This window comes from Acomys russatus, chromosome 5 (assembly GCF_903995435.1).
Source record: "Acomys russatus chromosome 5, mAcoRus1.1, whole genome shotgun sequence".
Classification (NCBI taxonomy): domain Eukaryota; kingdom Metazoa; phylum Chordata; class Mammalia; order Rodentia; family Muridae; genus Acomys; species Acomys russatus.
The window spans coordinates 20170867-20185604 of NC_067141.1; the positions used below are offsets into that span (position 1 = coordinate 20170867).

At 48.8% G+C, this 14738-nt stretch overlaps 1 protein-coding gene across 1 annotated transcript in view; it reads right to left on the reverse strand.

Annotated features, from left to right (window-relative positions):
• Cfap46 (cilia and flagella associated protein 46) overlaps positions 1–14738 on the reverse strand; it is an 84886-nt gene that overhangs the window by 34318 nt on the left and 35830 nt on the right. Inside the window, exons 26-34 of the mRNA XM_051145550.1 lie at positions 12297–12435; positions 11862–12045; positions 8399–8570; positions 7571–7776; positions 6601–6885; positions 6194–6343; positions 3988–4136; positions 3207–3305; positions 962–1094 (exon numbers count right to left, since the gene is read on the reverse strand). Of these exons, the coding sequence (XP_051001507.1) occupies positions 962–1094; positions 3207–3305; positions 3988–4136; positions 6194–6343; positions 6601–6885; positions 7571–7776; positions 8399–8570; positions 11862–12045; positions 12297–12435 (1517 nt within the window). The remainder of the gene's footprint in view (positions 1–961; positions 1095–3206; positions 3306–3987; positions 4137–6193; positions 6344–6600; positions 6886–7570; positions 7777–8398; positions 8571–11861; positions 12046–12296; positions 12436–14738) is intronic.

Genomic DNA, 14738 nt, shown 5'->3' on the forward strand with positions numbered 1-14738 from the left:
CTGCCACAGGGATGTCCCCAGCATGCTGTATTCAAAACCTCAGGCTTAGGCCTCTGTTTGTTGGCTTCTGACACGCCCCAGCCCTTTGGGACCCTTGTCTCTCCTTTTTTATCCTTTCTGCTCTCCCACTGCTGATTATAGCAGCTGCTGAGCTGCCTGGCTTGGCAGGCCTGCCTCCCCTCTGTGAGTGAAGCCAGGAAGCCTGTCGTGAGGCCCACGGGCCTGCCTTGTGTACAGCGGCGGTGTTTTTCTCTCCTTTTCCTGCGTACCCGTCAGCATCCCCCCACTCCCATTGTGGGTGGGGTCACTGAGTCCTTGAAGCTGAACAAAGTGTGGGATTGACCACCGGCTGTTCTGAGCTTAGGTCCCATAACAAACCGTGTGTCAGGCATGCCCCACCACACCACAAGTGCTGACTTTAAAGGGCTCACAAGCAGCTGGCATTGCTCTGAGGAACTAAGGCTCTCTGCGATGACTACTATCTCTCCTGCTCATGGTGACGAGACAACAGAGCCTTCAAGAGCCTACAGACCCCCTTATGCATACTCTGCTCTATAGAAATCCTCACTCTTTTCACTCCCTCTTGCCCAAGCTCAGAGACTTAAGTATTTTAGGTGAGAATTCATCAACCACACTCTACCTCTAGCTTGCTGACTCTTTAAATTGCCTCTCAGGCCCCAGGTGATCTGTCTGACATGTAGTTTTTTGCCTTCCCTGAGGAAATCCAGGGTCCCAGGGTGGAATGAATTTGGTCAGATCTCTGAGTTTCCCATGAAGCCACACCTAAGAGTGTATGCAGCAAGCGCTTCACAAATCAACTGTGGCTCGTTGGCTCTTGGGGCAGTCCTACACTACAGCCAAACCGATGTCATCTGTGGGTTTCAGATCCTGCTGCAGCAGAGTCAGGTTAAGTCAGCGTCACTCCTGCACTATGGGTCCCACAGTGGCACTGCCAGCCTACCTTGTCTTGTGCTATCAATGGCTTCACTTCTTCAGAGCGGGTTGGAGCCAGCTGCTCGTGCAGGGCTGGCAGGCTGTCTTCTGTCACAGGGTCCCTGTCCTTCTCTTTTTTAAATGTAATCTCTTTCCTGCAGCTAATTGAAGTGAAATAGCATCATATAACAGACGAACTGTAAATGGCTGGTGACAATGATCAGTGTCATGTATAGTCAAAGCCAGAAGGCTGAAGATGATGCTTCAGTGTTATAGAGAGTTTAGGGAGACTGTTAAGGCATCAAACTGTCCTTATCATTTTGGAGGCTGCTTAGCCTCACTTCCTGTCTACTCAGATAATTAATTTAATTCTGTCTCAAGTCTCTGATGGGGTTGAAGACCAGATAGTTTAGTTTTATAATTAAGTTTAGTTGTTTAGGGGTTATGATGTTTTTAGGTCTAGATAGATGTTTTAAGTTGATAATGACAAGATGTGATAGATATTGATTTACATTCAGAATTTTAGATGCACCAAGATAGGAAAGATGTTCTCGTCAAAGTTGCCAAATACAAATAGCCAAAACACTATGAACGTAACATTTATCTACTTCCTGAAGGTTTCCTGGTTCTTCTTGCTGTAGGTAGTTTATTGTATATATGTGTAATAATATAAATGTATATGTAAAAAATAAATAATAATAAGTGATAATAAAAATAAATGCAAGTTAACTCAGCCAGGAGAAGCCACGGTTCACACATGTCTACAAAAACCAAAAGTGGGTGGCAGTCTGGTTCCCGGAAGGACACCTGCAGCTTGTTCTCTCCGGAACTGTCTAGCAAGCTGATGTGTAGTTTAATGAGCTCCGAGAGCTTAATGTACAGCAGACCTGCCTCTGGCAACCCCTCCAGAAAGGTAAAACTGCTTGGCTCTCAGGGTTTCCTATAGAACAGCGGGGTGGCTCCTTCACCCATGGCTGCTCTTTCTCCCTCACCACCTGCCCCAGCCCAGAGTCACCCACCACACCACAGCCACAGCAGTCCATAGGGAGGTGGGCTAGTGCATCACTTCAGCTCAGTCTGGCCATGCTCCCAGACACACAAAGGTTCTTCTCATCAGGGCATCTGGCATTTCCACCCCAATGCTGTCACTTCACAGATCCCCAAATCTTGCTCACCCCAACTGCCCAGGACTCCCTGACTATGTGCACTTGGAACCAAGGCCTCTCTGTACCCTGAGCCCTGGTATCACCATTGGCACAAACCCTTCCTGTCTGGGTCGCCCTTCTGCCTCGGCCGCCCACCTGCAGTGCCTCCTACATGACATAGCAGGAGCTCCGAGTAAACCCAAGAACAGGAAGAGGCAAGAGCCTCTCTTAGCATTGGCAACTGCATTTCTGGAACCCATCTGAGGGCAGAGAGGACTCAGCAAACACTCTCACAGTCAGTCCAGGGAGGCACAGATAGATGATTCTGCTAACAGCATGAAGATGATTTTGTAGACAGATATTTGTTGCCAAAGGCGACAGGGTGACAAAGTGCATGGAGCAGAACTGCATTTTCATAACCAGCCAGGTGAACAATGGCAAAACCCCAGAAGGGATAACTGCCAAGGGGCGGGGCCTGCAGTGACGTTTATTCTCTTCTTTACCTGTTTTCTAAAATGTGTTCAATGAACATATAATTTATATATGGGGGAAATCATGTTGCCAAAATTAACAATAATAGTACTATGTATGTATTCTTATGTATTCTTAGGTGGTCTCTAAGTCTAAAAAGGATTGCTACAGGAACTGTAATTGGCTAATTTAACTGTTGGGTAGCCTACTGTCAGCCAACCACAAGGGCTTCAGAGTAACCCAAGAACCCAGAACCAAATATGTGCCTCACTCAGCACTGTCACTCCTGACACTCCTGACTCTCCTGACACTCCTGGGAGGAGTCTGGGACTGGAGAAAGACAGCTTTTCCCCATCTTGTCCCACAGACTCCCTTTTCTCTGGTGAGACCCCACCAGCTCAGCAGTCCCCAAACCTGTCATTAAAACCATGGAGGGAACTCACAGGCCTCTCTATGACCGCCCTCCCAGATATTGCTGCCTAGAGACTGTGCCCAGGACCCCCAGGCACCAGACTGAGGATTCGGTAGCCATATGGGCCTGGTACTGAGAAGAAACACAGCCAAGGGCTGTGTTTCCCCAGAGCTGTCCTTAAGAGCTTGGATTGTACTTTGCTGGAAAGAGGAGGTCCCACACCCAGGAGCAAACACTGCACATACCTGGCCTGCTCCATGTCTCCAAAGTATGACTGTCCGATCGCCTCTTCATGATGAGTTGCTGCCGAATGCAACCTCAGATCGGAACACACCTGTAAAAGCCTGAGGGCAAAGGTGGGGAGGGAGGAGGCACTGCCTCAGAGGATGCTGTCATCTCAGAGGAAGAGGTGCAGGCTTCAGTGTGCTTCATCAGAGCTGCTAAACTAAAACTTGCACTTTGGTGTTTCAGCATAGTAAAACATGCTAGGTGGTTCTATAAAACTTTGGGCGGCGGTTTTCTCCATCATCTACTCACTCACATTTTTTACGTACTATGAGTTTATTTTGGGGCATCGTCATAGGCAATAGTCAGCTGGGTTCTGCCAAATCCTGCCATAGCTCCCAACAAGAAACTCAGACTGAGGTTTTGTTTAAAGCACTTCATTTGGATATAATCAGGCAAACACACTCAAACATTATCTGTGTATTCCTCCTCCCCAGAGTGAACCCCGTCACCACGCTCTCTATCACTCTCTCCCCCATTTCTCCTTCTCCAGGGCCCTTGCCAGGAAGTGCAGTATCCCTTGATCCTTAAACACCTCAGTGTGCGTCTCCTTAAAACAAAGTGTTCTCTAAGGAGCAGGGTAAGCTTTTACAATAGATGTCATTCCATTGTCTGGCCATCTTAGGAATTTACTATCAAAACAATCGGCTACAAAATGAATATCTAAGGTGGTGTTTGTTTTTATATTATTTTAGACAGACTGTCATGTTCACCGCTGCAGGTAAAAGAAGTGGTACCAACCGCAGGTGGTAGAGGTCTGCAAGACTCTTGCTCTCCACCACAGCATCTGCAATGAGGACACCCAGCTGCAGGATTGGGATGCTGAGCTCATGAAGGAACATATTCTGCAGGGCTTTAGCCAAATGGTCTATGTAGTACAAACTGTACGTCTGTAAAAACACACAGCAAACAGGCATGGTCACAGGCAGGGGTAGCACTCTAGCCCCCTAGAGAAATGACTAAGATTGGTTGTCAACTTGGCATGATCTAGAATCACCTAGGAGATGAGTCTCTGGGCATACCTTTGAGAGATTAGATTATCTAGATTAGCTTAACTGAGGTGAGAAGACCCACATTAATGTGAACTAGGGTCTTGGACTGTATAGTGAGGAGAAGGCTAGCTTGGCATGACTGTCATTGCTCCTTGCTTCCTGAGTGCTGGTGGGTCGTGAAGAGCCGCCCAAAGTTCCTGATGCCAGGATTCCCCACTAGGATAGACTGCACCCTCAAACTGTGAGCCAAAATAGACGCTTTCTCCTGTAAGTTGCTTTCGTCAGGTGTTGTGGTCACAGCGGCAAGAAACATTGACTAATACACCTAGCTTTGCCTGGCACAGTGCCCAGCACTGAGCAGGTGTTTAACGAGCTTGTGGGATGCGTTCTTTCCTATCCATCAATACAGGGTTAGCTTTGTCATATACAATCTGTGGCTGTCAGCAGATCTGCAAGAGGGACACACCTATTAATTCATTGATTTCATATTCCACTTAATTTTTTTTTTCTAATTAAAACTGGTGATCCACCAAATGCAGAGTTTCTTTGTGTATGTATACAACTGCAAGTCTGGAGAAAAGGAGCTAATGTTTCCTGTGGTTTTGGGCTTGGTTTATGGGATGTTGGCAACATTAGACGAGTGTTTTTAAACATGAGTTTCTGGTAACTGGATAGTGAACAAGGTACAGAAAAGCACAGGACTAAGACTGAGGAAAGATGATGGCCTGGCCAGCGGGCATGTGCCCAGGGCCGCCTGGCTCCTGACCCTTCTACATCCGGATAATGTGAAGTAGACTAGATCTAAATCTGACACTAGGCTATACAGGGGAAGAATATTGTTTCTTTGTGTGAGAATACTGTAGGATACTATCCATGACCTCAGAAAGGGAAGCAATTTTTTTTAAAAGGACACGAGAAAGCACAGAAGAAATGATTCCTAATTTCTATAACACTAAAGTTAACACTTTTATACAGGAGACCCCACCATAGGAGGAAAGGTCACTCACAAAGTGATCAGTTGTGTATAGGACTGGCAGAGTGTCCCTCTCAGAACAAGCCTGTTCTTTTCTTTGATTCCACAAGAAAAACAACATTTGCTAAATTATGGCAGTGTGCTGGATAGAGGAAGGACAAGGGTGTGCTGACAGGGCACCCAGCATTGCTGTACCAATTGGAGATGCCATCACATACACATTAGCACTGGCTGGCAAGGGTGTGGGCAACAGGAGCTCTCCCACCAGGGGCAGGGGTGAGAGTTAGCCCAGCATCCCTGGGATGCAATTTGCCAACTGGCAATGTTCACCATCGTTGCCAAGTTCCCCACACCGTGGTCCAGAAATATGGGCAGCAGCATTCACAGATGCTTTATTTGCAAGACCCGTAAAGCAGGAGTTTCATAGTGAGTGTTAAAAAGGAGCAGCTTTCCACCTTCAGCACCCCTAGCTACAGAGGCCCCTCTCATCCACACCCTCTTTCTTCCAATCAGCTGCCAGCATCTGTGAGAAGCCCCCTCCCACCACATCCATACCCAGGTACCCATGCTTAGACTTGGCATTGCTCCTATCTTCTTCCATAGGCCTGGTGAACAAGTCTCCACAAACCAGGCATCCATGACCACAAGAACGAGAGGATCATCAGGGACTGCGGTCCCTCTGGATGCCTCACCTTCCCCCATCTCCACCACCGAGGTAACATGGTCCTTCCTCCATAGCAAATCCAGCTCTTCTAGAGCCCTCCAAGAGTATACACTCAGGGCTATACCTTGGGCAGAGCCTTACCTGGTCACAGAGCACAGTCCCTTTTGACACAAAGTCATATGGAATTATTTGGCATATTCCTCCTAGTCAGTAGGTTGGTGGGGTTCACTCATGCTGTTTGGGGACAACTATTTTAGTTCCTTTCATTGCTCCAGTGTCTGCTCCAGTGACCAGGCCTTGGTGTGCTTGTCCACTCACCGGCTTCTGGAGACTTGATGAGTTAATCGTAGAGTCACTTCTGTCTTGCTTGAACACCAAAAGCAGCTCCTCAGGGCAGGAGTAGGAAGCCCACTCTTCTATGCTGCTGGGGATATCGTCAGGTGGCTTGCTAGAAACTGGGGTTGAAATCTGTGAATGAGAGAAAGCAAGGTTTACTGGCATGGATGCCTCTGTGGGCCAACGTGGAGATGGAGAGGGCAGGCTGCTGGCCTCTAGCACAGGCCTTGGAGGCTCTGGCCCTGGGAGTGGGGATAGCATGTGTTACAGAAGTGGGCACCGAGGCATGGGAAGATCATGAGGCATCACCACAAGGTGAATGTGGTGGAGTTGGGGTTGGGGCTCCACCTCCTGCCTCAGGCAAGGGACATACCATGTAGACCACTCACCTGCTTCATGTCTTTGACTTTTTCCTTCTCTTTTTCTTTCCCCTTCTCCTTCTCCTTCGTCTTCTCCTTCTCCTCCTTCGTCTTCTCCTCCTTCGTCTTCTCCTTCTCCTTCGTCTTCTCCTTCTCCTTCATCTTCTCCTTCTCCTCCTTCGTCTTCTCCTTCTCCTCCTTCGTCTTCTCCTTCTCTTTCCCTTTTTCCTTCTCCTTTTTTGGCAATAACAACTGTGAACTAGCTATTTGTAGATTTTTTTCTGGAATTAGTTCTCCTCCCGCTGTCAAGGAAATCTGTCCATGGTGAGAGAAATACAAGTTGAGAGGATTAAAGACATAACCCTTATCCAACCTTTCTGCAAATAGTTGGAGATAGCTCTCAGACCCCAGAGGGCTGCTTGGCCAGAGATGCAGACCTACAGGTTTTTGTGCTAGGTGGATGGCAGAGCTAGGGTGAGTTTGGGGAGCATCCTCTTCAAGGAGCCTCAAGAGTGTGTGGGCTGGAGAGATGGCTCAGAGGTTAAGAGCACTGTCTGCGCTTCCAGAGGTCCTGAGTTCAATTCCCAGCAACCACATGGTGGCTCATAATCAAATATAATGAGATTTGGTGTCCTCTCCTGGCCTGCACACACACATGCAGGTAGGACATTGTATACATAGTAAATCTTAAAACAACAGCAACAACGCCCCCAAGGCCTCCCCCAAAAGAACACGAGTGTGGCAGGGCCCAGGGAGATGCTGACAGTCCTTTCACCAGAGAGAAGGGGGTGGATGATGCCAAAAGAGATGTCTGCGTGCCTCTCAAAGGCCTTTACAGTGTACCTGGGAAGTTTCTGACTTCTTTGGCGGGAACATGCTATTGTAATGTCCAAAAGGAGAAAGCAGTAAGAAGCCCTTCAGAGTCAGCTCCCAGGGGGTTGGAGGATGGGGTTGGTAGGGATCTTCACTGTTTAGCACCATATCTCCAGCCTTCTCTCACCTGCCAGATGTGCCTGAGGAAGCTGTAGGCCATCAAGCAGTCATCTTCATAGGAAGAGGAGCCCGGGGACACCATCAAGGCCCTCAGGATGTGCACACGGGCCAGGGCCTCCAGCTGTCTCACACTTCGAAACTGGTCCAGGGACACTGTCTCCAGATTTGAGGACATTCTAGTCCCTGTGACAGGCTGGTCAGGGGAGGCCTGCCCTGCACAGCAATGGTGGGAGTGAGTCTGTGCTCGTGAATAGGCTTAGGATCCTGCAGCCTGAGGGATATCACTCCTTCTGACCTATAACGCTGACCCAACCTCCTGTCCATCACCAGACACCTAGTGGTGTGTTGCCACCTGCCCCAGACCGGAGTTTCTCCAGCAGGGCTACTTTCCACGTAGCCTTCCTGTGTCCCAGACTTCTCTCTTTCTGTCTGGGAGTCAAGGTAAGAGTCACTTTCTGCAACGCAAGTGGCTGCTGGCCTTGGACTTGGTACTCATGCAGGTGCCCAAGTGGTGACCTGAAACCTTCACACCAGTCGGAATGGTAGGCCATAGGTTGACCTGCTCTGCTTTCTTCCTAGCTGGTTTGGCCTGCTGTGTTTGGCTGTATGGGTTAAATGCTGAATGGAGAGGCTCGCAGCTATTCCTGCACACAGGTGCTGCCATTTCCCACCCTATCCCTTTCCCGACTCCTAACTGCTGTAAGCCAAAAATGAAAGCATGTCTGCATCCGAGGGCACCGGTGGGCCAGCAACAGTCCCACTATGTCCTGCTCTCTTTGGACCCATATAGGGCCAACAGTAGTAAGCCAGGAGAAGCCAACATGGCCACCCTTACCTTCCTTTTTGGGCTCTGGCTCATGGGGGTCTTCAGTGGGTTTCATGGATAGCAGAAGCTCGATGGCCCACTCAAGGTGGGTGACCACGTCTTCTAGAGGGAACTGTTTATAATACATCCACTCACTGAACTCCACGATGTAGTCTATCTTCTGCCAGTTGCTCTCTGGCTTCTTTGGGACAAGACAGGAAAACGTCATCAGGATATAACACAAATCGGGTCAGTGGGACATGAGTTAGCATAGGGAAAGCCACCTATAGCAGACTTGATGGTTCATGTTGCAACCAAGACTCCCTGAGGGCACCAGCTGTGGGCAGAGGTGTGGCAAGAAAACAAGAGCTTGGTAAAGATCCTGATCGGGGCTCCCTGCAAGGCAGTTTGACCAATCTGACGTCTTGAATGGGTGGTCCTGGGGCTAATCTCTCTATTGAGGACGCCATATGTCCCTCTTTATGCATGCACAGTTTTTATCTGAACTATCAACTGCTTCCGTGGCTCATTGTGGACCCATAGGAGGGGTGTCAGGGAAACTACAGCCGAAGATGTGGCACAGCACATACTTGCCTTATGATCATTGAAAAATGCAGGCCAGCCTCCAAGATGAGAGAGAGGCTCAGGCAAGCCCAGAGCTTTAGTATGCTGACCTGCTGTCCACTCCCTTCCTTTCCAGGCCTCTTCCTTGACCCATCCTCAAGGCATCACCTCCACACTTTTAAGGACCTAGAGTCATGGCCCCCCTCACCTCTACTGCTGACTCTGCAGCTTTTCGGAGTGCATGCCTGTACCCTCTCATTCACTGGGAAATGAGCACCTGTGGAGGCGAGTCCATGCTCACTCCTGCATGGGTGACTCAAAGCAAGAAAATCAAACACAAACACATGCTGTAGGCAGGTGGGGTGGGGGTGGTTAGCAATCTGGACAGGGTGCTGTTGGCAGTGGGAACAGGCCTTGGGAGAGAGGAGGAGGAGGAGGAGGAAAACCTCTGGGAGGAGGAAGTGTCACAGGGTATGGGGTGGTAGTGGTCAGTATCCCAGTAGGGTGTGAACCCCAGGCAGGTTGCAGGACCTAAGGTTACCCAGTGGAAACTGAATCCCAGTGGAGAAGGGAGGAGGCATCCCATGGAGGTAAGAGGGAGCCCAGAATGAGCCATGTACACAGTGATTGAGACAAAAGCTGTGCAAGCATGGGAAAGCATGGATGCCTCAAGAAGGGCTAAGGAGGAAGAGGGAAAACCTCTCATTAAAAAGTGCAAGGCTGACGGGAGGGTCTATGGCTGGACCTGCCTCCTGTACACACACTAACTCAAAATGGACAGGCCACCTGGATGGAAGGTCTGCAGCCACAGAGTTCTCAGAAGAGAACAAAGGATCTATCTGCCCAACTTTGGCTCAAAATGCTCTCTCTGCTATAATATAAACACAAATGACAAAATAGGAGATAGAAATTGACCTCTTTGGGGCTGGAGAGGTGGCTCAGAGGTAAGAGCACTGGCTGTGCTTCCGAAGATCCTGAGTTCAATACCCAGCAACCACATGGTGGCTTACAACCATCTATAATAAGATCTGATGCCTTCTTCTGGCATGCAAGCATACAGGCAGACAAAAAACATTGTATACATAATAAATAAAGAAAAAGAAAACTCTTAAAAAACCAAATGGACCTCTTCACAACTAAAAACATTGTGCTACAAGCAATACTAAGAAAAGGTGCCATCCACGAGTGTGTGATCTGGCAGCTCTTCTTTAGCTAAACACAGAGTCACTATGTGACCCATCAATTCCACTCCTAGGTACATTCTTGAGAGAATCAATACCATAGGTCCACAAAAAAGACAAACAACAACAACAAAAACCTGTGTACTCACGTTTACAAAAACCCTACTCACCCGAGCCAAATGACATAAGAAACAACGTAAGAGCTTGACAAACAACTAACAAGCCAGGTGTATGTGTGCCCATGGAGTGTTGCTTAGTTACAAGAAAAAAAAAATCCAGGACAGTCACACAATACAACGTGACTGCAACATAGCATGTTTATTGAAAGAAGCCAGACATGATTGCCACGTGGTGGGTCTGATTTCATCCTATAAAAGGTCCAGGGCAGCACAGTGGGTCAATGACCTCTGGGGCAGGAGGGGTTGGGGAGGAGAGTGAGTGTTGACAGGCACAATTTGGGAGTGGGAAGGATGATAAAATATTCTTAAAACAGACTGTTGATAGCCTTGAGATCTAACTAGAGACTGCAATGTACGGAAAGAAGGAAGGAAGGAAGGAAGGAAGGAAGAAAGGACTGATTCAAAGAACTAGAGAGATGGTTCAGTGGGTAAACTGCTAGTTGAGCAAATGTGAAGACCAGAGTTTGAGTCCCCAGAACCCACATAAAATGTGGATGTGACAGGGTACGCCTACCCAGCCATGCCTACAGCTAGGTGGGAATCCCAGACAGGAGCTTGAGTTACCCTGGTGCACACAGTGGGCCTGCTTCAAGCAAGGTACAAGGTGAGGACTGACACATAAGGTTGTCTTCTGACCCCCACAGGCATGCTATGGCACGTGCATAGTCATATTTGCACACATGAACACACATACACATATTGACACACTACACACAGATCATATACAAAAGTACATATATGTAGTAAGTAAATTGAAACAAAATTCAAGGACGAGACTCAAAGTCACTGAAGAGAGACATACTTCCTGTGTCTAGCTGCAAGTGCTGAGCTGTCTGCCCTTCTTCTAGCACAGCCTGGTGGCTTCCCCATCTTAGGGACTACCCTTCCAGCTTCCTCAGTGAGATGCCCACTTACTGCCTGACCCTAAAACCCAGCAAGAAAACTGCAGGGGCTCCTTTTCACTACATGTTACTATGTCATGTCCCTGAAGCCACAGCCTGCAGCCTGAGATGGGTCTTGCTCCCTTGCCAAGAGTTGCCCTGGTCCTTGCAGCAGCCAGGTCCTCACAGGAGGGATGTTCTTGGGGCCTGTGAAACAGACAAGCCTTCTCAATTCAGAGATGCAGGACACCATTGGTCTCGTACTCAGGACCTCAGGTAGCCCCGTGTGGGCTTCACTTATAGGAGAACCAATTGTCATCGAGTCTGAAATCAGAGCCCCTGCCCACTTGAGTGGGTGACTCAAGTGCAACAGATGGGATGTCTGTTTTGGCCTTTTGGTAGTGTGACAACAAGCCCTACCTGTCCCAGTCTGTGCATCGCAGAGCCCTGCTTTCTCAGCAACCCCAGGCTCCAGAGAGCCTCGGGACATTTACCTTGGGGCTCTCCTTTCCAGGATGGCCACTAAAGGAAGAATCAGCAGAAGGGCGTCTCCGCCCTCAACCAGGCCTTAACTACACGGTGGCTCCCTCTGAGCTGACCCAGAAAGACTCTAGTTCTTAGGCTTTCCACACAGTCGTCTCTGTAATTGAGACCCACCCACCAGCAGCAGCACGGACACCGCACAGACCTGCAGTGCCTGGATAGCGTTTTGATAGCAGGTGAGCTCTCCACAGATGTTTCTTGAGTTCTGAGCCAGGCGGTACCACATGTTTGCCAAGTAGTCTTCACTCTCATCCTTGAACTTCTGGATTTCCATGCTAAAGTTCTGGCCGAGTTTGGCCTTCACAATGACCATGTGTTTGAAAATCAAGCTAGAGAATAGGAAAGGACTGGTCAACACTGGGATGGAACAGCGCTACGCGTACACACGGCATTGCAGAACTACCGCTGCCTACGACCCTGTTGGCAGGGATGGGACCAGATAGGGACCTAGCTGGGGTTTTGTGCTATCTATATGGCTCTTATTGAGGAGGTGAAGTCCTTCAGTGGAAAGGGATGATGAGGAAGCCCAGCCGAGGCAGGGCGAAGAGCATCCTGGGATGCTCGGAGGGAGGGCACTCACAGGCGGTGGGCTGTCCTTGGCAGCACATGCACAGCCTCATCCAGCACCTTAAGGCCCATCTCCCAGTCATCCTGGTCAGCATGGCTGTGGAAAAGCAGGCTATAGAGTGCCGCGCGGAGTGTGAGGTCGTCCTCAGACCCTGGGGTAAAGAAGAGACGGGATCTCAAGGGTCTCAAGTCAGTCAGCTCCTTGCCAACTGACTTGGTAGCCCCCTCTCTGACCTCTTACCCCACACCCCCTTACTTTCTCACAGCCCGTGTCACAGTCTTCCATTCATACATAGCCATCAGAAGGCTGGAAGCTGCCCTGTAGGCTGGCGGTAGACCAGTGTGGCCTCTGTCTGCGGCCCACCACCACTTAGGCACTCCCTCTGTCTGAGGGAACCAGCTCCAAGTGCCCCTTCCGGTTTCCACCACTCTGTGTGCGCTGGCTTTGAGGACCTCCCTCTAACTCTCAGAGAGTCTCTTGGTTGTCCAGCCCATCACCCAAGAGCCAGGATGCCAAGGTTTCTGAGTCCACCCCCCACCCATAAACCTCCCTCTTCTCAGAAAGCCTGTTACACGATCATAAGGGCCTAATGTTCAGGGAAGGCTGTGGGCCTTGCCTCCAAACTTGTCCCACGCCTCCAGGGCCGACCCTGGCACCAAGCATGAAGGTGAGTCTTGCTGGCAGTGGTCGGCAAGGGTGCTTCTTTACCCTTTGGCATGGTTCTTGTGTTGAATGTTCTAGCCTAGGGTTGCCAGATCAAGGTCTGACCATGCCTATGGCTCTTGCCATGTGCTGGTTGAACAATGACACCATGAGGCACTACTCAGATTAGAGGTTTTGCCAGCTTTCTCCTCATCCAAGATGGGCTTTAAAAAAAAAAAACTGGCTAACCTTGGGTACTCAGGGACCTCATAGTTTCTTTATTATTTGAGTTTGATCTCTGAACCTGCCAGCTGCACCTCATCCTGAGTTCTGTCTCTGCTTTCTGTTCTTGGTTCCTTGTTTGGTGCATTGAGGTGTTCCAGGCACATGTCCTTGTCCATCTGATATTTCACCAATCAATGGTTAAGAGACTTAGAGCAGAGACCCTGCTGTCAAATCTCCCTGGCATCCATCAGCAGAGACAGTAGACTTCCTTTCAGGACTGTCCTTACATATAGAGGCTCAGATCCAGGCCTGAGAGTGCATGCTGGGGAAAGAGAGCAAGGCTTGGGAGAGCTGAGCCCTGAGCCAGAGGGTCCTTGTCTGACTGACTACACCAGCTGATGGCATTTGGTGTGAGGGATTCCCCCAGATGCCAGGTTGGGTATGGGGACTTCCTACATTGCTATGCCTTTCTCATCAGTTACTTTTTTTTTTTTTTTTTTTTTTGGCTGTTTGAAAGTGTATCTCGGGCTGGAGAGATGGCTCAGAGGTTAAGAGCACCATCTACTCTTCCAAAGGTCCTGAGTTCAATTCCCAGCAACCACATGGTGGCTCACTACCATCTATAGTGAGATCTGGTGCCCTCTTCTGGCGTGCAGGTATACATACAGGCAGAACATTGTATAAATAATAAATAAATCTTAGAAGAAGAAGAAGAAGAAGAAGAAGAAGAAGAAGAAGAAGAAGAAGAAGAAGAAGAAGAAGAAGAAGAAAGTGTGCCTCTTTCTACAGAATTTCTGCTTGCCTGATTTTACCTTCTGATGCTTTTCACCTGGAATGGAAGGTGTTTTTGTTGTTATTGTTGTTATTGTTGTTTGTGTGTTTGAGAGAAAGATTCACTATGTAGCCCTGGCTGTCCTGGAACTTACTATGTAGACCAGGCTGATCTCTCACTCACAGTGACCTGCTTGCTTCTACCTCCTGAGTGCTGAGATTAAAGGTGTGTGATACCACATCTGGTCCAGAATGGGAGGTATGTTTTTTTTTTTTCTTTTGTTTTATGTGTATGAGTTTTCTGCTTGCGTGTATGTCTGTGTACTACATGTGCGACTATGCCCATGGAGGCCACAAGAGGTTGTCAGATCCCCTGGAAGTGGAGTTACAGATGGTTGTGAACCACTGTGTTGATGCTGGGGATGGAACCTGGCTCCTCTGGAAGAACAGCAAATGTTCCTGACAGCTGAGCTCCCTCTTCTTCCAGCACCGAGAATAGGGCTTTATAAAGCCATGGAATTCCTGACCCATCTAACGAAGGCTTCCAAGGGTGATGGCAGTTTGACTTGCAGTTTCTGTTTGGCACCATACTCAACACAGTGACTCAATTAGTCACCACACCCTCTTGGAGTCTGAGCCAGTCCTGCCTCTCAGATCATGTTATCTGTGTTGCTTTTCTTGAAATGTTTGCCAATATTCTAAACTCTGGGGGCTCAGTACACTGTTTACTTATATATGGCCATGCTTTTGTTCTTAATTTTAAATCAATATTACCTACGAATAGACTAATATGCTCAAGGCAGGTCCACTATTCTG